The sequence below is a fragment of the Populus trichocarpa genome, chromosome 4 (assembly GCF_000002775.5).
Source record: "Populus trichocarpa isolate Nisqually-1 chromosome 4, P.trichocarpa_v4.1, whole genome shotgun sequence".
NCBI classification, from domain to species: domain Eukaryota; kingdom Viridiplantae; phylum Streptophyta; class Magnoliopsida; order Malpighiales; family Salicaceae; genus Populus; species Populus trichocarpa.
This window is the reverse complement of record NC_037288.2, coordinates 11,598,627-11,621,470: the sequence shown is the minus strand read 5'-3', so window position 1 is coordinate 11,621,470 and position 22,844 is coordinate 11,598,627. Positions and strand designations below refer to the sequence as shown.

General features: G+C 30.4%; 1 protein-coding gene across 1 annotated transcript; it reads left to right on the top strand.

The window, feature by feature from the left end:
- Positions 1 to 4,205: 4,205 nt before the first annotated feature.
- On the top strand, positions 4,206 to 9,244 carry LOC7472598 (defective in cullin neddylation protein AAR3). The gene is made up of 8 exons (XM_006384240.3): positions 4,206 to 4,604; positions 5,546 to 5,597; positions 5,769 to 5,844; positions 5,928 to 6,010; positions 6,304 to 6,400; positions 7,095 to 7,140; positions 8,479 to 8,567; positions 8,676 to 9,244. The coding sequence occupies exons 1-8, from the start codon at positions 4,444 to 4,446 to the stop codon at positions 9,011 to 9,013; spliced, it is 942 nt and encodes a 313-aa protein (XP_006384302.2). The 5' UTR covers positions 4,206 to 4,443; the 3' UTR covers positions 9,014 to 9,244.
- Positions 9,245 to 22,844: the final 13,600 nt, after the last annotated feature.

Genomic DNA, 22,844 nt, shown 5'->3' with positions numbered 1-22,844 from the left:
AGAAATTGGATGTTTCTTGCTAAATAAATAGTTGGCCATAATGAGAAGAAATGAAGAAATTATCAAAATCACATTGAATATGTGTTTGCTGTATGTCTTTGATATGTGTCGGTGTGTCGATTATGATTGAAATGAATAAAATTATTATGTTTGATTTTATAATGTGATTTGATTAAAAAAAATGCGAGTATTATAGAAATTACTAGGTTGTGTTATTGTGCAAATATGTATATGATAAATGTGAATAGTGTTGATTAAGTTGGTAAATTGAGTTTTGGTTCAATGAATAAATTTCATGTTCTTTGCTTGAGATGAAAGATGAAAATTATGAAATATTAAAAAGAAACTCCGATGTATATGAGTGTTGAGAACTAAATGGATTATGAATAGACTATGTGTAAATACATAAAATAATTGGGTTGCGAACTTATGTTTGAATGTGTTGTATGGAAAGATGGTATGGATGAAATTCATATTGGAATGGGTGAGTGATAGTGATTATTATGTGGAGTTATAGGAGAGGCGTGCGGGATGAGACTCGACTTCTCAGGAACATGGATAATAGGAGTCAAGGTAAGGGATTGACCCTCCCTTGCCTATTTATGTGTTTTTGAAATTGTTAAATTATAATGGTTATTAAATTATTTTGTGTATTGATATTATTAATTGAAGGCATGCCTTTGAGAAAGAAATCGACATGTGTTTGTAATTGAAATGCATAGGCGAAAAACATGTAGTATGGATGATGTGTAATTGACCACAACAGCAAGAAGAATTTATAATTTACTTTTGACCGCAATAATGGAAATTCCATGGATGTTGTGTGATTGACCGCAATGGTAAAACCTAATAATTATTCATAATCAACCGTAACAACGGTAATCAATTATGAATAATAAGAAACATATCATATAAATGATTATGGTATGAGAAAAACTAGCCGAAGAATGGAAACTATGTTAATGGAATTATGAATATCACGGTTTGACATGTGGATGGTGATTATGGATGTTGTTGTAGGATTAGTTGTCGTATGGATTGGGTCTTATGAATTAATTGACTGACTAATTGAGAATGAGCTAGAGGCATCAATGTATCTGATGACGATGATGAATTATTTGGCTTGATGACCTAAAAAGAACTAGAAGCATCAATGTATCTGATGACCAGGATGAATTAATTGACTAGCTAACCAAAAAGGGGCTAGAAGCATCAATGTATCTCATGACGAGATGAATTAATTGACTAGCTTACCAAAAAAAAAAAGGTTAAAGACATCAGTGTATCTAATGACCGGGATGAATTATTTGACTAACTGATCAAAAAAAGGCTAAAGGCATCAACATGACTAATGACCAGAAAAAAAAAAAAAAGTATTGATGTGGTAAAGTTTTAGAAGAGGATTAAAATTATTTGTATACAACGATGGAATGTAAATTTGAAATTTGATTTCTTAGTCACAGTAGCAAATCTGGATCAGGAAATATTTGAAAAGAGAAGATAATTGATAGTACAAAAAATGAGCCAAAGAAAGTCATTATAAATTAAGAATATATACATACGAAGTTAAAAGGAACCACGTACGCGAAAGCTAGATAAGAATGAAAGATTTACCTAAATAAGCTAAAGAAGCACATAATTGATTTGAAGGATATTAAGTATCCGCGAATGAGTAAGATGGAAATAAATTAGAAGACATGTTAAGAATATAATTTGATGGAATCAACCAAAGGGGTAAGCACCATTATTAATAATAAAATATAACTTTTCATATGAGTGAAGATGTTTCTGATGGTGTATCTAGCGGATATACAAGTTGAATGTCTCGTGTATAAGAATTATAGGCTACATATATGGAGTCGGATGTACATAAGGATCATAATATGATTTTTACTTCTTCTTGTGATTGGAAATGAAACTTATAAAATTGGATAAATAGAGATATGTAGGCTAACAATTTGTGATGTTGATAGATTAGAGATGAGATATTTTGGTGAAATTTTAAGATATTGGTTTGTTACTTTTCTCATTGAAAAAAAAATCTATTATTAATGGAATGTTAATAGTTGCTAATGAATTGAATGTATTTGTTTTCTTTAATATTTACCAATACATGTTTTTACCTTAGATATTCATTTCATACACGACAAGATTAATAATTATCTAGTTTTCATCTAGCCTAGGATTTAACCTTATGATTTGTTAAATTATTTATTTAAGTATGTAATAGGTATTCAAATTAAGAGCAATTTTTCCCTTTTTATTCATTTAAATTTGTAAAATATTATAAATTAATAAGGGATGTCAATTAATAAAAATGATTATGTTTTACTTTATACATTTAATTGAGATTTTGTGCATTGTTCAATTTATTATGGTGTTTGTTATATTATCATTATATGGATTGTCTTATGATGAGAATTGTTATGAGAAATGTGAAACGAGGAGTAGGAAGGAATAAATAAAGTTAATTCTTGATTTGTGTTGCTTATGGAAAAGTTTGAAGATGGTGTTTTGATTGATGTGTCATTGTTAATGTTGACTGGTTGATAAAAATGAATAATAAAATTCACTACTATCTAATTTGGTTGCTCAAATGGATCGATCGATTCTTGGGAGTCGATCAATCGTTATAGTTGGTAATGTACTACTTGATTGTAAATTCTTTAGAAGTATAAATTTTGTTGAGTAATGAGGTTTCATGATAATATATATAAGAGGTTGATGAAAGTTCATTCAGGGGTTCAATATTGCGTGCGCGTGCGCGCACACACCTGAATTCTTACATGCATAATCGTTTTGGTTGAATGTAAATGCACGAGAAAATACAGGGTGTTACATGTATGATAAATGGACTTGAGTGTAAATGCATATGATAATACGGGGTGTTATATGTTGTTTGTAGTCTAAGACGACATGTCATCTATAAGTTTCATAGAAAAAAATGAGGGTGTATGACGCTCTAATAATTGGAAAAAAAAATAAACATAACACACGGGCCAGGCTTTAGGCCAGAAACATGGATTGACCCACGTGCCTTGCTTGTTTCCTTCTCTTTTTTTTAATATTTTTTTCTATAGTAATTAGCATGGGATAAAGATCGGAGAACGAGATAAGAGGGTTAACCCAAGTTTACAAAAAAATAAATCAAAATAAAATCTTTTTTAGTTATTTTTAGAAAAAGTCATTGGATTTTGTACTAAATTTTGATCGGGTTTTACTAGAGTCAACCAAGTTGCGAGTCAACACGAGATTTTAAGCGGGTCATACTAGGTCAATTGCTCCCTTTATTTTTTTTAACCCTACCTAACTTAAGTCCCGAGTCAACTAGATTGCAGGTTAGCCCCCTGGGTCAACTCAAGTTTATAGTGATGGTGTTTTCAACCCCTTGAACTTATAAAAAAAAATATTATTTCATCCTATATTTAGTTTTTAAAAGGTTTTTTTTTGTTTAACTTGAAAAAAGTTTTTTTAATCAAACTTGAGAAAAATTAAGTTGTTTTTTATTTTAGTCATGTTAGCCACCCCTATTTTTCCTTTTTTTTTTTTATTTTGTATGAAAAAACATCTACACACTTGTTCATGTTCAGGTATAGTTAAATGAAAAACAATTTCAAAAATAAAAACTTGTTAATTCAGTAAGGTGCGTGACCTTGATCATAAATGTGCTATGTTTGCTTGGGGTTAATTCAGATTTTTTTTTCTTATTTTAATTTAATACTTTTAATTATAATTTTATCATTTGATGTTAAGTTTATTAAAAAAGTATAACAATTTATTTCAGTTTAATATTTATAAGTTTATCATGATCTCAAACAAACGCCTTGATATTTAATTTGTTCTCAATTTTAGAAGTATTTTTTTTATTATTATATATTTAAATAAAAAATTTTAAAAGAATTATTGAACCGATTGAGTTTGTGATCCTGATCACAGGTTTGTCTGGTTAGTTTTGATCGATTAAAAATGAGGTTTTATAATTTAATTTTTTAATGCATGTATAAATTTTAAATTTTGATTGAAATTTATTATATAAAAAACATTAATAAAATATCATTATATTTAATTTTTTATTAAAAAAATATTTATTTGACTGGCGGCAAAACAGTCTGATAAAAAAAAAAAAAGGAAAGGAAATCCAGCTCAAACGGTGGCCATCGGTTTAAAGTAGTAGATCCGGTTCGCTATCACAGTAACATTCCGTTTGGAAAAAAGGAAAGCAGCTTCTAATTGTAAAACATCTCTACTGCAGAGAGAGAGAGAGAGAGAGAGAGAGAGAGAGAGAGAGACAAATACCCCATTCACCTCTTTCAATCTAATCAATGGCTTCAATTTGAAGTTGTAGTTTTAACCTTTTTAGGCTCTAAACAAACACCATTCATCTCTCTCTCTCTCTCTCCCCCCCCCTTAAAACCCCATCTACCTTCCTGTTATCCGACCGATATGGACTCACCGGGTTCAATCTTTGAGATTTACATCCGTTACCATGACATTAGATCACTAAAATCATGTCAAACGGATGGACATGATGAACACGAGGGTAAAATTTCCAGGGATGCTTTGGCTCAGCTTTCGAAAATTGTGGACTTAAAATTCCATTCAAGGTTAGTAAAAAAAAAAACTTATCCTTTTGAGTTAAATTTACTGTTTTGTTGGGTTTGGAAGTACCCTTTTGTTGATCTTTAACCGATTTGATGTTTGCGTAGGATTTGATTGAGTTTCTTGGTTTTGGGGTCTGGGTTTCGTTGAGAGGTTTTAGGGACTGACTTTTATGTATAAATTGTGGGTTTTTATTATAGTTTTAGGATATTATTGGTGTAAGGCCTCAATGTAAAGCTTAAGGATATTTGGGTTTTTCTGATGAACATTATTACTCTGTGAGTATTAGTTTTTTTAAATAAAAAAAACAGAGAAGAAAAGATTGTGTTTCATGTAAATCAAGAGCCTTTAAAAGTGAGATGGTTGTTCTTGTTTATAAGCCTTATATAATAAGATTCAAGAAATACTTTGAACATCCTTTTATCTTACTATTCATGGTGAGATGCGTGTGACATCGGAATTGAGATTTGGTTATGAAATGTTATTTTTCTGCTGAAAACAAATCACGTCAGGACTTAATTATCTTGTTTATTAGTTATTGGATGCTGTTATTTATCTGTCCAGATGCGTACACATCTGGAAAAATTAGTATGATAAGTTCTAGTAATTGTACAGTAGGACTCAAGTAGTGGCAAGTTTTCTCAAAATGTCTTGGACCCAAATACAACTAACCTCTGATGATGGGAATATGTGAACAACCTAACTCATAGGTTGAATCTGAACATTGCAAGACAAACTTGCCATTTATCTGGGTTGAGTCTTTTCTTGATGCTCGTAGGATTCAACATGCTCTAAAAGCATACCTGGTGTATATAAATATAAACTCTTCCAGTTGAGTGTCATTTGCTATGTGGTTATGTGGAGTTTTTGTTTAGCTAGATATGAACTTTCCTTTTGTTTTATTTTTTTTATTTCCTGAAAAGATATATGGCATTTCCTTTGACAGAACTTCAATTTTTGATGAACTTCTCAAGCTCATGTCAAAGCTAGAACTTATGGTGAGTTTCATTTATTAAGCTCTTGAACTGGAGACATTTATTTTGATTTCCTCATTGATGTTCTCTATTACGAAATGTCACTCCTAAATCTGTTTTTATTTACAGCAAAAAAAAAAAAAAAAACGAATATTTAATATCATGTTTCTTGTTTATAACTCTACCTTTTTGTAGGCGGATTTCTCAGAATTTTCTCGTTTCTATGATTTTGTATTCTTCATGTGCCGTGAAAATGGTCAAAAGAATATCAGTAAGTTTTATCATTTCTAATGTCTTTGATATTTAGGCATGGTTTAATGGATTCTTTTATATTTCCCTGAATTTCTCTTGCAGCTGTAAACAAGGCTGTTACAGCATGGAAATTAATTTTAGCTGGGAGGTTTCGGTTGCTAAACCAATGGTGTGACTTTGTTCAGGTATGGGTGATACTAAACTAACTGGATAGCTGTGATTTGTGATTCATTTTGTTTTTGCCTTTTTACCCTGTGGAAGGATTTTCCAGTTGAGTAGAGTACTTTATGAAATGTTTATGTATCTGTTCATTATTTGTGGATACATAAGTTTATGAATTGGGATATATTGTCTCTCAGTTGAACAATTGAACAAGAAGCGGTCAATGCATACCAATACCTTATAAATATTATCTGCGGTCTCATTCTCCTGTTTTTCGTAGTCCTTTTGAAGCAACTAATCTTTTGATTGCTTTCAGGAAAATCAACGACACAATATATCTGAGGATACTTGGCAGCAAGTTTTAGCTTTTAGCCGGTGCGTACATGAAAATCTTGAAGGGTACGATCCTGAAGGTACAATGTCTTAAAGGATTCAATGATTTAGTCACACACATTTAAGCTATACAATAAAGCCACATGTTTGACATCATTTATCTACAACAATTTGTCTGTGCCCTTTCTTTTGTCAGCTTTTGTATTGATAGAATGGACTCCTTTCCCTGCAATTTTGAACAATTTTTCCAAAACGTTTGTTCATTATATTTGCTGCACTTCTGCTTTCTAAGTTTTCCACTTTTAAGCACCGCTCTGTTTGCGCTCGTGTTTTGGGGTTTTGAATCAATAATTGTGGTTTATAGTGGAAATTATTTTCAATCAACTGGAAGAAAACTATGTTTGTAATTTGTAAATTGGTTCGCTAGTGTTGCTAGTCTTCTGCTTTTATCAACCATGTGGAACTAAATGATTCTCTCAATTCTCCCTTCCTTAAGCATGCCTTGCCATTTTCTATTTTGTTGTTCTCTGACAGTGTCTGAACCGGATCATGGTATGATGAGTATGGGAATCTCTACTAAGGTTTCATAAGTGAGGAATTTCTGGAAAATAAGAAAGCAATAAGGCTATAGAAAATAAGGTCTTAGGCTTTCTTTTGTTTTTCTTTCTCTTTGTTGATTCTGTGTGTTTGCTTTACAGGAGCATGCATGACTTGGTTCTGTTTTATCTTTGTTTGTAACAGAGCAATGCTTACTTGTATGCTTCTTATTTGCAGGTGCTTGGCCTGTCCTAATAGATGACTTTGTTGAGCACATGTACAGGTTTGATATCTATATCCTCAACCATGTTTCACTAAATTTTAAAGATATTCCTTGATGTATTGGATGTTAGCCTAGTTAGAACATTTGTTTTACTAGAAAAACTAATCTGTTGTCTACCAATCACTTTCTTTTTCCTTTTTTCCTTTTCCCCATATGCCTACAATAGATATGGCACGCAAAGAAAATCCGATTTCGGTCAGACTCTTATCATAGTTCAGATTCAAGTCGGTTCAGTGAGGGCTACTGCCAAAGTCACCGAATGGGTAGAAATCAAGATGGGGCATGGTGACCACCCCCTTTAAACTTCATTTCTTCTTCACAACTACACCTATAGTATAGATTTCAAGCAGTTGAAATGCTTGAAGGCACAGAGTTCAATATTTATTGCTAAGAGTGACATAAAGAAGAAGACAACATTTGAAATTCATAGTAACTCGCATGCAAAAGCGAGTTTTCCTTTTATTTAAAGGATAGACAGCTATTTTTCTTCTTTTTTGAATTAGAAAGAACAGGGCCATGACTTGCTCTGTTCTGGGGGATGAAAGACAGAGAAAGAGATCCCGGGACTAACTGTATAACCATGATAATATTTTAAATTTGGTCGAAGTGCTGATTACCCAACAGCCTTCTAACTTGGAAACTTAAAAGTTATTATTGTTTGTATATCATTTCTGAAATTTCATCTTTAAAAACTTGGATAGTGGTTCGTGTCTGGATATTTGAATTCCCTGCTCTGCCCATGAAACATATATGCTTTAAATTTGAAATTCAACTGAACAAATTCTTTATAGTTTGTACCTGCTATAATTTGACTTTTAGTAAAGATTTAGAATCTGTTTAACATAACATGACTTTGAGTCACAGTGGGAAAGTAGTGGAGTCAAAATAATGAAAACTTACATCAACTCCATAACTTGTTTAAAATATATTTGGTAACAATGGTGATAAAATGTTCTCAGTTTCTCTCTTCATCTTTTTCTAGATTCTATGAACCTCTATAGAATTTTTTTTTTTTTTTTGCTTAAAGATGTTACCATCGAAATGTAACTTACAGATTCAAGACTAAATAATTTGAACCAAATACTGTTTAGTGACTTGATTGTTTATTTCCTCAAGTAAGACTTTAGAAACTACTCATCAATAGTTTCCACACGCTTCTAGAGTCCTGCATGTGGATATAAATTTATGGGTTTTTGAAAGAATGATATTAGGTAGTTTAGTACTCATTCTAGCACGAGTAGCAAAGATAAGTGAATTTTGATGTTGAGACTGCTGTTCCAACTTTCCCTCCTTTGTCACTAACTATGAACTCACATGCATTTACAATATTTCTTGCAGGGTATTGGGGTCAAACAGGGAGCCAAACTTTTTCTGTAATTGTGGTGATTCAGAGTCTCAATCATGCACATTCGAAGACCCTCTTCCTGGTAATTGCTTGAAAGTTCCCTTTCAGTTCCATTTTGTACCATGCCTTTTTGTTTTCACTTTTATGTTACCTGTAAGCTGCTTCCTGAATACTTGTTTTTTTGTTGCAGGATTGAAAGATACTCCTGGTTTGAAGAGGAAGTTGTCTAGCTTTCAAATGGAGGAAATGGCGTCCTCAAATGCTGTCTTCCTTGATTCTGTCAGTCCAAATTTTATATTGAATTCAAAGAGAAGTAGGCTGATTGATTACAGACCATTGAACTGGGAGGATAATCCACCTGGTAATTCAGCCAGTGACGGCATGGATATCACTAAGCAGAATAATTCGCTGGGGTCCATGAAATCTCCATGTGCAGTTGAAGGATGCTTGTCGAGGGGCTTTGCAGGTTTATTCTCAACTCGTTCCTATCTACAACTTGACCGGGAGAGGAGAGTCTCGTATACATAGAGCTTCCACCTGAGTAACAAATACAGGAAAACTGTCCATTGCCACCCAGTCTTCAACAGTTCCACAAGGATATATCTATTTTGAACTGCACTTGTAAGGGTTGTTGGTTGCAGGTCGGTGTGATTGATAGAAGTAATAAAAATATTCCTTAGATTGTTTGATTTCATAATCTTGTCAGAAAAAATAAACGAGGGTTTCCTGTTTCAATGAATGTGACTGTATTTTTTGTTATTGGATCATGCCTAGCGTAATATGATACTGGCTGCGTTGTTCTTGCTGGAAGAAATGCCTAGTGTTGAGGAAATTGCTCGGGGAGTCGTCAAATACATAGTTTGGCTAGGAGGCGACGAATTGTAAGAGGTTATTGCTTTTTCCGGACAGTAATTAGCTAAGTCGCAAATTGGCCCAAAAGGGTATTGGCTTGCTTGACGGTTCTAAACATCTCCAATGAAACCTGAGACAATTATAAAGTTAATAATATTTTTATTATTTTTAAAATTTATCAGTATATCAAAATAATTAAAAACATAAGAAAAGTTATTTTTGAAATACAAAATAAAATGGATTTATATCATAATGAAACCTGCCATTTAACAGATAATTGAAACTCCAACTACGAACAGTTCATTATAAGTTTAGGCTGCCTTGCTGCTATGTAAAATCTGACTAGAAATTGACTAGTGCATCGAGACCTTCCTCATTCAAAAACTGGAAAAGGACTGTTGAATCACACTAGAGATACCGTGTTCTTGAGGTAAAGAGGTCAGCTGCTCTGCTTATCCTGAGAAAATCATTTTGATAGCTGTTCATGCTAGGAGATGACTGCAAGTGAACATAGAAGCAGAAAACAGGCAATAAAAAAGAAGAAAGATTAGTGGGTTTGTTTTTTCTAACTCAAAATAAAACAGACAATTATTTGGCCTTCAGAAAACCTTGGTAATGGATGGGTTGCAAAGTAGTTTGGCGGACAAGATAATCAGAAGTCAAGGGTTGCAAGCACTAAAGCTCCAAATGGTTATCAAGCAATTGTCCCTCTAGCGGCATAGCGGCATCTCTCTCTCATGAAAGGGAAAATGCATGGGTGGACTAGAAGTTTGTATAATTTATTTTATTTTATTTTGTATTTATTTATCTAGTTGTATGATTTATATTGATTAACATATCTTAAAAGGTTTTGGTATTTCACTGTGCCAAGGCCTTTTTCACTTTTGTCCCTAAAACTTTTTAGTTTTTTTTTAAATTTCAAATTTAGTGTTTTTTTTTCAATTTCATCCTCTAAAATTTTTTAGGTGTTTTGATTTTTTTTTTTATGGAGTTACTCGGTCTCATGACCCGAGTCGCAATTTTGCAGGTTAGCCGTGTTGACTCGGGTCATTTGTTTAATTTATTTTTCCTCAACTCCATTCTCCAACATCGGGTTGATTGAGAATTAGATTTTATAATTATTTTTTTATTTTCTTTTAATGGGATTATCATGGTCCCATAACCTGGGTTGCGAGTTTTGCAGGTTAGCTAGGTTGAATCATGTTTTTTGTCATTTGTTAATTGAATATTTTTTTTTTACTTTCATCCTTCAATATTGGGTTGATTGAAAATTAGACTTTTATAAATTTATTTGATTTGATTTTTATGGAGTTATCTCGGTTTCCTGACTCAGGTTTGACAGGTTAACTCGGGTTGATTCGGCTCATTTTGTCTATTTTTTATTTTATTTTATTCAATTTAATCCTTCAATATTTGGTTGATTGAGAATTGAGCTTTATTTTTTATTTTATTTTCTTTCTATAGGGTTATCACGGTCTCATGACCCGGGTCACGGGTTAGGCTGATTAACATAGGTTCTTTTTATCTTTTCTTTAGATGAATTTTTTTTCAATCTCATCTTCAATGTCAGGTTAATTAGGAATTAGTGATGTGATCCAAGCAACACCAAGAGATTTGTTAGATGTTCTAATTTGTCCAGTGACAAGACATATGAGACAAGATGGACTTCAAGAATATATTAAATAATAAAAAACAAGCCTTGATTAATTTAATTTGTGTTAAAAAAGAGCTTGTTGGTAGGCATGCAGACATTACAAAAAGATTGGAATAAGAACATTCAAATCTGTCAGTTTTTACATTTTAATACTATTTTGGTCATAACTGGATCTATAGAAGGAATTTTAATGCGATTTTCATTGAATTAAAAAGTAAAAATCCATATCTTTCTAGTGATATATAGAATGTCTTCTAATTCATTAAGATGAGAGAGAGAAAGAAACATACATTTGAAGTTGGACTTCAATTCTACCAATTGATTACGAAAATGACTTTAGACTTATTTAAATTAGTTAGGATATTGTTTTATTTATCTTTTAGTTATTATTAGACCTTTTAAAGATATTAGGCCTTTTATTTAAATTTGAGTTTATTGGATTAATATTATTTATTAGGTTATCCATATCCATTAGGGATATCTTATTAGACTTGAGATTCTTTCTAATATAAATACTTTTTTGCAAAGACTTTTTGAGGAGAGACTATTTTAATAAAGAAATCAACATTCCTACTATCTTTTGTTTGGTTGAGTGATTCCAATACTAAGTTTTTTTTTATTAAACTCACAAACTCTTTGAAGGATTGATCAACTTCATTATGATTTTATACTACTCGTTCATGTCTCTTTATAGGCATAAGGTGGGGTGATCATTAATTATAACTTTGGTTCTTCAAGGTAGGTTCTTATTGGGCGTTGCAAACCATTTAAATCTGATTTTAGTGTATCATAAGAGGTGTCCGCATTAGAGCTCATGCTATTATCATATTACATCCCTTTAATATTTAGTTTGTGTTGTTTCTAGATTTTCTTTCTTCCTAGTTTCAGCTAGGGTCTTGTTTTTTTTTTAAAAAAAAATGTTTATTCTTCTCTTATTATTTCAAAGTTTGCGTCAAACCCTATATAAAAAAATCACCTTGCTTAGTTTCTTGATTTTTACCGAACACATCAAAGAAAAATTGTGTTTGTCATCTTCATCTTCTATCTTTCTTGATTTCAACTTAGAGTAAAAAAAAAAAAAAAGAAATTTTGATCATGCTGAATTGTGTGGATAAAAAAAAAGGAAAAAAATGCATGAATTGATTTGAATTGACAAGTTAGAGCATAATTGAATACAAGCTCTTGAATTTTAGGGCTGGTCGAATGTTTCTTGAGTATTTTCTTGATTTTGTTGAATAGGTACGTACTAAATCTTGTTATTGCTAAAATGAATCCCTGTTTTTCTTGGATTATATTGTCTTGTTTCATTTAAATTTGGGTATTATAGATCTTTCTTGGTTTATTTTTCTTATTGTCTTGAAGTTGAATCTTGATTTCTTGAATCATGCCATTAAAGACAAATTTAAAGGCTTCGGCCAAAATAAAAAAAAATAAGGGAAAGGCCGTATGTAAGAAAAGTGGGGAAACACCTTAATTTTTATGTAAAACAAAGTGATCTTACACATGCTATAATGTATAAATCAAAACATTCATGATGAATAGATAATAATCACACTAAGAAACTTGTCATTGAAAGGTTAACTCAAACCACTTATGACTTTCCTAATAATTGGGGGACCATGATAGGTTGCTAGATATTTTACTTGATCTTTAAATACAAATCAATCAATTATTAAATTGATAATAGATTAAATTATTTAATTTATTTAATCCTATTTTATTTAGGATTGTAATTTATATTTGAGTCAACTTATTAAGAAACTTAATGGGTTACACAGATAAAAACCATTGATCATAAATTAAAATGAGATGATTAATCAATTGTGACTTAATTATAAATAAGTTTTAGAAATTAATGATTAGAATGTAATTAATATAAGGGGTTATAATTTTAGACCTAAAAAAATCAAGTAGGGACTTGATTGAATAAATTTCTAAAATTATCCTAAAATATTATGTGTGATATTATTTAAGAGGCAAATTGATATTTTATTATGTACAGGGTTTTCAGGTTTTTCTATAAATAGAATATTATGTCTTTTATTTTCTATACAAGACAGTATAATATAGAAACACCTAAACACAAAAGAAAAGAGTTAGTATTCAAAGGAATAACAATCCCTCTATCTTATAAGGGTTTAGGAAATTTCTCACTGGTGGTTCGTGTGGATTACCGTTAGATGTCAAACACTTGGACGATTTATGATTTGCGATAACCCAGCCTTGAAATAATTATTCAAAGCCAAAAAGAACATCTGATCTTTAAATAATCCTTGTATAAACCTTAAACAACTCTATATGTATCTAACAAGATTTTTAGGACTCCTAAAAAATTTTAAATTTATATTTTCACTGCATGAATACGTTTTAAGAAGCCCAACAGTGGTAACGTAGCCTTTATTAGACAATTAAGGTTGTTGATTGCATATTTTAATTGTTATCGGTATTAATTTTGAATTAATTTTATGTGCAAAAATTATTTTTCTCAAAAGTAATGTTTTCTCTCATGACTATATTTTTTAAATATATCCATTACTATTTCCAGTTAGATTTGGCTAGATTTTCGAAATTTGGCTCAAATTCTTAAGGAAATAAAAAAAAGGTCTTGGGTGGTTGTGCGCCACCAATGGTGGCTAGCGAGCCTGGATGTGTGCCACCAATGACTAAAGCATCAGGCTAGGTCATTGTTGTTGGCGGCGGTCGGCAATGTGCACATGCCAGTAGCTGTAAGGAGAATAAGAAAGGAGAAGAATTACAATTATGTCCCTAAGCTTTGTTTAGGATTTTTTTAGAGGTAGAATTATGATTCTACCTTTGGAACTTATGCTTAATTACATCTAGGGTATTTTTGATAAAATTATGATTCTACCCCTCCATTTATAAAATATTGACTTTATATTAAAATTAAAATCCTAAATTAAATTAATTATATAATAATTTTTCTAATAGGATTAGGGTTGAATTAAAATGTGCAATTCATTTTTTTTTTTAGTTTTTTAATATACCAATAGGATTAGGATTGAATTAAAATGTTTAATTAAATAATATTTAGAAAAATAGTTTTTTCTAAAATAAAGAGAGTTTTTAAGCTGAAAGTTTTTTTAATTGATCCTAAAATAATTTAATATATTATTAATAATTCTAATATGATCAACTTTCTTATTAAATATTGGAAAGTTGTTTTTCAATACAAAATTTTTATTAAATAAAATTTATTAAGTTTAGAAAATTATAAATTTGGATTTGAATTTTTAATATTTCTAAGTGTTATTATTTTAAATTGCATATAAAGCTAATAATTAGAATTAAAGAATGCAATATATTTATTTATGCATATTAATATGTTATTATGCATGATGGATGGTTATAAACATTAAAGATCAATTTGATTGTGTTTATGGTTGAATGATTACAATATTAAATAAGGCATGTGTATCTTGTCTTTTTTCTATTTTTTTTCTTTGGGGTTGTAAAATTCATTTTCACATTCAATTCTCCCCGAGTGTAACTCGAGGTTTCTTACTTAATTATGTAAATGTTATGTAATTTAGAAGTGTAAGAATTTAGATAGAAAAATTAGTTTTTAATCTGAAATGAAGAAACAATGGCAATGAATGATACAATCATATTGCTTGCAAAGGACTTATGAAGATTTGCGGCAGCTAATTAGGTTTTGACCATCTAATTCTCTTCAATGGCTCTAGAAAATTATTTTAGATATGATGAGAAACAAGACACAAAGAAAAATACAAAGAAGATATACGTGGAAAAAAACATCAAACAACAAAAACAAAGAGGATATAACCCAATTTTTGAAGTCTGGCTCTGATATCAACTGAATGAATCAGCCTTGATTTCTTTCTCTCTTTTTTACTCCAAATATATATTCTAGATAGAATTAAACGTTGAACACTTTTTTTTTATCAAATGAACATTAATGCAAAACTAAATAATAACAAAAGAAAAGAAAAGAAAAGAAAACTGACTCGAAACAAGAACTTGAAGTATGGGAAGATGCCATAAAATTAGATGTCTAGCATACATAAGAACCAAACATCACATAACACCTCATTAGTATATATCCCAATAGAAAAGGAAATCAATATCTGCTTAGTTACTTTCACTTCACTGCATTCATTTAGCCATTACAATTTATAAGGTTTATGATGTTTTACAATACTCAAATTTAACTTCTTAACAAGAGTCATACTGCTAACTACATTGATACAAATGCCTCCATCAATTATCATATTATATACCTTATTTCAGATGTAACACCATGTATGGAAGATATTCTCCCTTTACTAATAAACATCATTTTATTTAACTTCCACATTAAGCATTCACTGTAGAATTAAGGTCTCCTCCTCAATCAGGCATGCAATCTCAACATCACTACAATCCTTCAAAGGTGGCTCATCATTATCAAATCTATCATTTTCAGAGTATATCTATTTATGGTATTTTAAAATCATAACTCTCTTATTTGGATACTAAGAAGCAATATGTCCAACCTCTAAGCACCTAAAAAATTTTAGGTTACAAGTAGGCTGAGTTTGGAGTAAGCTAAGTTTCAGGTTTACCTTTAGCATCTTTAGGAGTCCCCTTTTTTGCTTTAAGTTGTTCAACCTTAGAATGCATAAATGGCTTAGATTAGGCAACCCCCTCCCTCTCTCTCTTCATATTCAGCCTTCAAACAAAGAAAGATGAAGTTGAATTGAACTGTGGTCGTGAGCTACCCCTTCTTTTAATATATCTTTTTATATTCATTACTATATGAACTATATCCTTCAACTCCATATAATATTGTAACTTTATTACGTTAGCAATATCTCTATTCAGCCAGTTAAGAAACCTAGCCACGATGGTCTCTCTATCCTCTACTACATTAGCATGAATTATCCCTATCTCCATCTCTTTATAGTAATCGTCCATAAACTTAAAACCCTGACTCAAACACTATAGTTTTTGATAAAGCTCCATGCAATAAATATTAGAAACAAATTGCATTCTTATCGAAGCCTTCATATCATCCCATGTATCAATAGGTCTCTCCTTATTCCTCCTCCTAGAAGTCCCAATCTGATCCACTGAATAATCATGGAATTAGTAAATTCAATCACCACAAGTTTCACCTTTTTTCTAGCTAAATAACTATGGCAATAAAAAATAAAATCCACTTTGTAAAACTTCTCTAACATCTATGTTAGACCTTAAATCTAAGTTTTAGGTTGTTATTCTCTGTAAGAGGTGGTAGATCTCCCTTTTCTTAAGACATTTTGAATCTGCAAAAAGGTTGTTAGTAGAAAATATATTCTCACACCTCTCGTGTTTCATATAAATAATAGGTTTTTCACTCTAATATGTTCACTACATCTTTTTCCTCTCATCTCACCTTCTTTTCAGCTCTTGCAAAGCTGAAATCAACACAACCAAAGAGAACAACTTAGTAGCGCAATCTAAATAAGTGTAATTGACTCAAGAAGCAAGAAATATATGAAGATAAGTAAAGACAAAACTATAATTACAATTTCACGAGTAGTAAGCGAATTCATATGAGATATGAATGTCTTTTAAGACACGAAAAAAATTTGAAGCAAATATTATAAAAATGACTTGATTGACACCTAGATATCTCAAATAACACTTTAGTATACTGCCCAAATTGATTTCAATAGTAGCAAAACAAGTTTCAATAGTTTTGAAAATCCCCTCTATTACTGAATTGGTCCCTATCTAAACTAACCATCCCTTCGACCTCTAGGCTACCAAAAATCATCCCATAACCTAGGTCTCATGCTCAAAATAATCATCTCCAACAACATCATCCTTAAAATCATCCAAGTTATGGTTTACATGTCGTTTGGGTCTCTTATCATGGTTACCCCTTCGATCATCCTCGTGGATGTAAAGATCTAGAAACCCACAACTAATATTGACACAATCTGGGAAAACTAAAAATCAAGTTTGATAAGAAGTATGACACAATGATTACCTGAACCAAAGAACTAACACTATTGGAATGAACCCTCACCCAATGATTAGAAAATCACAAATGAGAAGTATAAGGAAGAACACCACATTGTTAGTTATACTTTGATAAGTTTGATTGTTCTTTATTTAAACAAAGAGAAAAACATGTTACTCCCAACAAATAAAAAATTTTATTCAATAATTCATGGCTGAAAAGAAAAAAAACCTAAGTATAAGCTAAATAACCTTGTTTATATTAGGTAAAAACATACTAAACAAGTCTAGAAAAATAATAAAAGAGTCTTGAAAAAAATAGAAAAAAAATCTTAAATCAACTAGAAAAATAATGCAATTCTTGCGTAGTAGCTTCTAGACCTTATCTCAAGGCCTTCAGATGTTCGATTGATCTGAAGTTCTAACCTAATATAAACTTTTAGTCTAATAGTCACATTGAAAATTTTGTTTGCATAAAACTATGCAATAGAAAAAAATTAGTCCAAAACTTACTTTAACTCTCCTAAATAAGAATGAAAATCTTTGTAATTGTTTTATCCCTTAGTTTCCTTGTAGAATATTGAAACTCCCAAAATATTATGTCATTAATTACCTACAACCCTCTTTTCATTTGTGGCTAAGATAAATAAAGAATCTTTGTAAGAAAAGGATTTTGGAACATTAAAAGAATCATTGCCACACTTGAAAACTATGTTGCTACTCATTAAAGATCCTTTTAGAACTAAAACAAGTCATAAAATCAGTTGTTGAATGTCTTTGCATTACCAGGAAAAGAATCCTCTCCAAATTGGAAGTCCAAAAGTTAAAAGGCAACAAATAATAAAATACGTATTACATCTTTTGACCTATATCGTGATGCCTTTTCAAATTTTGATTGACCTGAAATTTAAGTTCAATATAGAAAAATATGTTTGAAAAATCCTATTAAAATTTTAGTTCAATTCAACTATCATATTGAAAGTTATGTTCAATAGTATAAAACTAGACACTGGACACAATTAAACTAGAATCTGAATTTCTTTGTTCAACCTTTTTTTAGATCGTATAAAGATATGTCCATAATCATTCAATTATAATGGCATGCTAGGGGTGTATGTTAATATATAATTGTTATGTATGATATATCAACATGAAATGAGACCTAATTAAATTTGATAATAAATCTCTCATTAATATATTAAGGACTTGCTGAGAATATGATTTGTTGTCTTCCGATTTTATATTCATGGATAACTTCTTAAGCTACTCAAGGTTACCATTAATCGAATATGTTTAATGCTATAAAATTAGACTCTACTTAACTCACTTATATGATTGATAAGCTATATTGTTTACCTAATTGAATTTATTTTGATCGATTGAGTTACTTAAAGTCATATAAATTAAATGAGATCCTAGTCCACTAGTATATCTAAGTGAGATTTTCTAAATTAATAGAAAGGACTATTAATTTGCAAGAAAATAGTGGGAGACCAAGTTAAAATTAAAGACCTTATCTGAATTTGGTTTTAATAATGTATGCAAGAAACTAATACTCGTTATATTTACATGAATAGGTTGATATATCAAAATGAGAATAACATATTCCTACGCATCATACTTGATGCTAATAAATTAACTAGACCAAACTTCTTGAACTGGTATCGTAATGTGAGAATTGTTCTCAAGCAAAAAAAAAACTTATATGTTCTCAAGCAAGAAAGAAATTTATTATTGATTAGTACTTAAAAGTGCATTTTTATCAAGGTTTTATATCATCATTTTGCACTTGAAGTGTCAATAATTCCTTAACTAAAGCATGTTTTATAATAACAAGTCCGATACTATAAGATACCTTTAATTTATGGTAAATGTTCATCTTAAATGCAAGCCTATCACATAAATCAAAGGATTGATTGATGAGTTTAACTACTGAAATTGAGAAGACAAAGATAAGGGCAAGTGATTAGTACTTAAAAGTGCATTTTTATCAAGGTTTTATATCATCATTTTGCACTTGAAGTATCAATAACTCCTTAACTAGAGCATGTTTTATAATAACAAGTCGGATAATATAAGATAGCTTTAATTTATGGTAAATACTCATTTTAAACGCAAGAATATCTCACAATTCAAATGATTGATTGATATGATTAACTATTGAAAGTGAAAGGACAAAGAAAAGGCTAAGCTTAGAAAAGAGATGCTGATTCAATTCAAATTGGAACACTGTTCAGTCATTGGGTCATATCTGGAGCTGTAGATCTTGGATTTCAGTTTGGTTTATATGGCTAGAAAGCTAAGAAATAGGCCTACAATGTTCATGAAGAGTGGAAGACCCAAATCTGCCGTTTTCAAATTCAAAGCTTGGCCACAAAAAAAAAGTCAGAATTTGTCCTACAATCCAGCCCAAACACTGCTCAGAATTTTACCCATAGTTGGAGTTCTATAAGGCAAACTGACATCAACTTTGATGGGTGGAAAGATAAGATAATTTCCAACAACTTTCATGTGGACCACCTGCTTAAGTTCTGATGTTAGCAATGACATTTCATCCACACAAGAGCTTGAGGGCTATCCACCACGTCCACAAGAAGCACTACTCAGTATTTTAGCAATATCTCGATCTGTAGTGATTGAAATGCTCTGACATTTTGTGGGTGGAAAGAGGAGATAATTTGCATCAATGTCATTTCATCCAGCCAAAATGCTTGAGTGCTGCTGTCCACCAAGTCCACTAAATCAATAGGTGGCCACTACATCAATAATCAATTACCAAATGAATAGTTCTGAATTTTAGCCTATAAAAGGAGGCATTTGTCATTCATTTAGGCATCTTGGTTTTCAGATCAAGATCATTTTCTTGCTTGCTCTCTCTTTGTAATGTTCAAATTTTATTTCATGTTTTATTTTCATTAATCTCTTGTTTATGCTTCTCATTTTCTTTACTACTCTTAGTTAACTTATATCATAATTATGTTCTTATCTCGTTTATTTATGTTCTTCTTCTTCATTATGTTTATCTAAGTTAATTATGTCAAGGTGAAAAGGTTTCACTAATGGTGTTAGAATATGTATAATATAAACTCAACAAGGACTTCAATGTTTATATCCAAGAAAGTTTGTTATTAATATGTCTTATCTCTTTATCTTACTAATTCTTAATACCTTGCTTATTAAATGATTAATCTCAATTTGTGTTGTATAATACTTGGTACAATAAATGCTTGATTCTTCATAGTCTTCGGCCGACATCATTGTTATGAGAGGAACTTGATTGGTTGTTAACATAAGTTAGCATCATGAATTCCTAACAATATTTAAAAGTATGATGTTACTAAAATAAGATAATTAATATGATCATGTTAAAAATTTATAATGAACTATTAAGGATAAATCATCCGATTGGAACCTCTTTTGTGTGTGGTTTCCAGTTGAGTAATAAAAGAATTTATACTATACTTATTTCTAATACCATTAGTGGATCCTCTAACCTTGACATCTGTTTTTATTATTGTTTAATCCTCACATTAATCTCACATCTCAAAGATCTCTTTAACTCTTTGTTACATTATATATATAGTATTTATAATTTATATAGTTGACCTCCCTGTGGATCGATCCCGGTCTTGCCGGGTTTTTTATTACTTTGACACTCTTGCACTTGGGATAAGACACTAACTCTTTGATCATGTCAGTAAGTTTAGAAAAGAGATGTTGGTTTAGTCCAAACTATAACACTATTCGGTTATTGGATCATACCTAGAGCTGTAAAACTTGGATTTAGGTCTAGTCTATATGGATGGAAAGCTAAGACATAGGCCTAAAACTTTCATGAAGAGTCCAAGATTCAAAAAGGCCGTTTTCAAGTTCAAATTGTAGCAACAACGGAGAAGTCAGAATCTGTCTTACAGCCCAGACACTGTTCAGTGTTCAGCCCATATCTCGAGTTCTAGAAGTCCAAATGCACCTATTCTTTTTTTTTTTGGAAAGCTGAGACAATTTTCTAGAACTTTTATGTGGACTATCTGTTCAAATTCTGACGTTAGCAATGACGTTTTGTTCAGACAAGAAGATAAGGATTGTCACCAAGTCAAGATGTGGCCACCCACTCAACAATTAGTCATCAAATCAATAGTTTCAAATTTTGGCCTAAAAAAGGAGATATTTTCCATGCATTTAGGCATCTTGGTTTTCATATCAAGATCATGCTCTTGTTCTCTCTCTCTCTTTATATTTTTGCAATGTTTAAGTTTTGCTTATATTAATCTCTTGTTTATGCTTTCCATTTCCTTTCTTTTACTTAGTTAACTTATATCTTATTTATGTTCTTATCTTGTTTATTTATGTTTCTCTCTTTCATTATGTTTAGCTAAGTTTATTATGTCAATGTGAAAAGGTTACACTAATGGTGTAAGAATAAGTATAATATAAACTCAACATGGACTTTAATGTTTGATACTAACATGTTTTGTATTTGTTATCTTGTTCATTTTTAATACTTTGCTTGTTAAATGGTTAATCTAGATTTATGTTGTATAACCCTTGGTACAACAACTACTTGGCACTTTCATAGCCCAACTGTATGGTATAACCAACACTTGTGATATGAAAGGAACTTGATTTGTTGTTAACATAAGTTATAATCATGAATACCTAACAACATTTACAAGTATTAGCATTATTCAAATAAGATAACTAATGTAATCATGTTAACAATTTATAATCCGATTGGAACCTCCTTTGTGTGTGGTTTCCAGTTGAGTAATAAAAAGAGTTTATACTATACTTGTTTGAAATACCATTAGTGGATCCTCTAACATTGACAATTATTTTATCCTTGTTTAATTTTTATATCAATATCACATCTCAAAGCTCTCTTCAACTCCTTTTCTATTATTATCTATTTCTTTATTTTTAGTTTATACAGTTAATCTCCCTGTGGTTCGACCCCGGTCTTGCCGGGTTATTTATTACTTCGATACTCCTACACTTGGGAGAAGACATCAACTCTTTGGTCGTGTCAATTATCGAGGGCAAATGTTGTTATTTTTATAATAATGATAATTTTTTATGGATCTGGTGATTATAGGCTTTGTTTAATATGGAAACACTTATTAAGTCCAGCCTATTATTTCATCAATCTTACCTTTTAACTCAAATTATTTCTCTAACTAATTTATTGTGTAACACAAATTTATTTTTTTAATAAAAATATAAGATGATTAAAATAAATATTTATAAGAATCTCAATCATTTAAATAAAAATGAAAACTTTTATTTCTAGAGGAAAAACTCCAATTTCCATATTAATGTTTTTTATGAAAACAAATTTTTTTTATTATTAGCATCTGTTTTAGGAAAAACTCATCATAATATAAAAGGCAAATTTCAAACAAAAATAAAAAAATATTATCTTCATAATTCTTATGTGGCTATATGAAAAACATTAAAGAAAAACTAATTCATGTAAACCATATAAAAATAATAATCATAAGACTATTTAATTCAAAAACAATTATATTATATTTTTTTAATAAAATAATAGGCTCATATATCATTGTTAAAAAATTATTGCAAATATAAGCATAAAATGTCTTATCTCATTTAAAAAGTATGACATAATGAGATGATTTGTTAATTAGCATTGTAGTTATTAATCTATATCATAACCTGATTTTTTAACACTTTCAAATATCTAAAAAAAAAAGAAAAAAAAACAAAAAAATACATCGATCAAAGGAAAAAGAGAAAGAAAAAAAAAAGATGAAACAAGAAATAAGAAAATGCAGTTTGGGATAAAATTGAGAAGAAATATTGAGAAAACGATTCAAATTGGCTAAAATTTTGAAATTTCAAAAGCCAGGGACTGAATTGGAAAAATTA

What these genes read in the sequence shown, in the direction of transcription:
- LOC7472598 (XM_006384240.3), top strand. Translation starts at nt 4,444, where the DNA reads ATGGACTCACCGGGTTCAATCTTTGAGATTTACATCCGTTACCATGAC. An exon ending in GACTTAAAATTCCATTCAAG is followed by an intron (nt 4,605 to 5,545) that starts GTTAGTAAAAAA and finishes TTCCTTTGACAG; the next exon opens with AACTTCAATTTTTGATGAAC. An exon ending in TGTCAAAGCTAGAACTTATG is followed by an intron (nt 5,598 to 5,768) that starts GTGAGTTTCATT and finishes ACCTTTTTGTAG; the next exon opens with GCGGATTTCTCAGAATTTTC.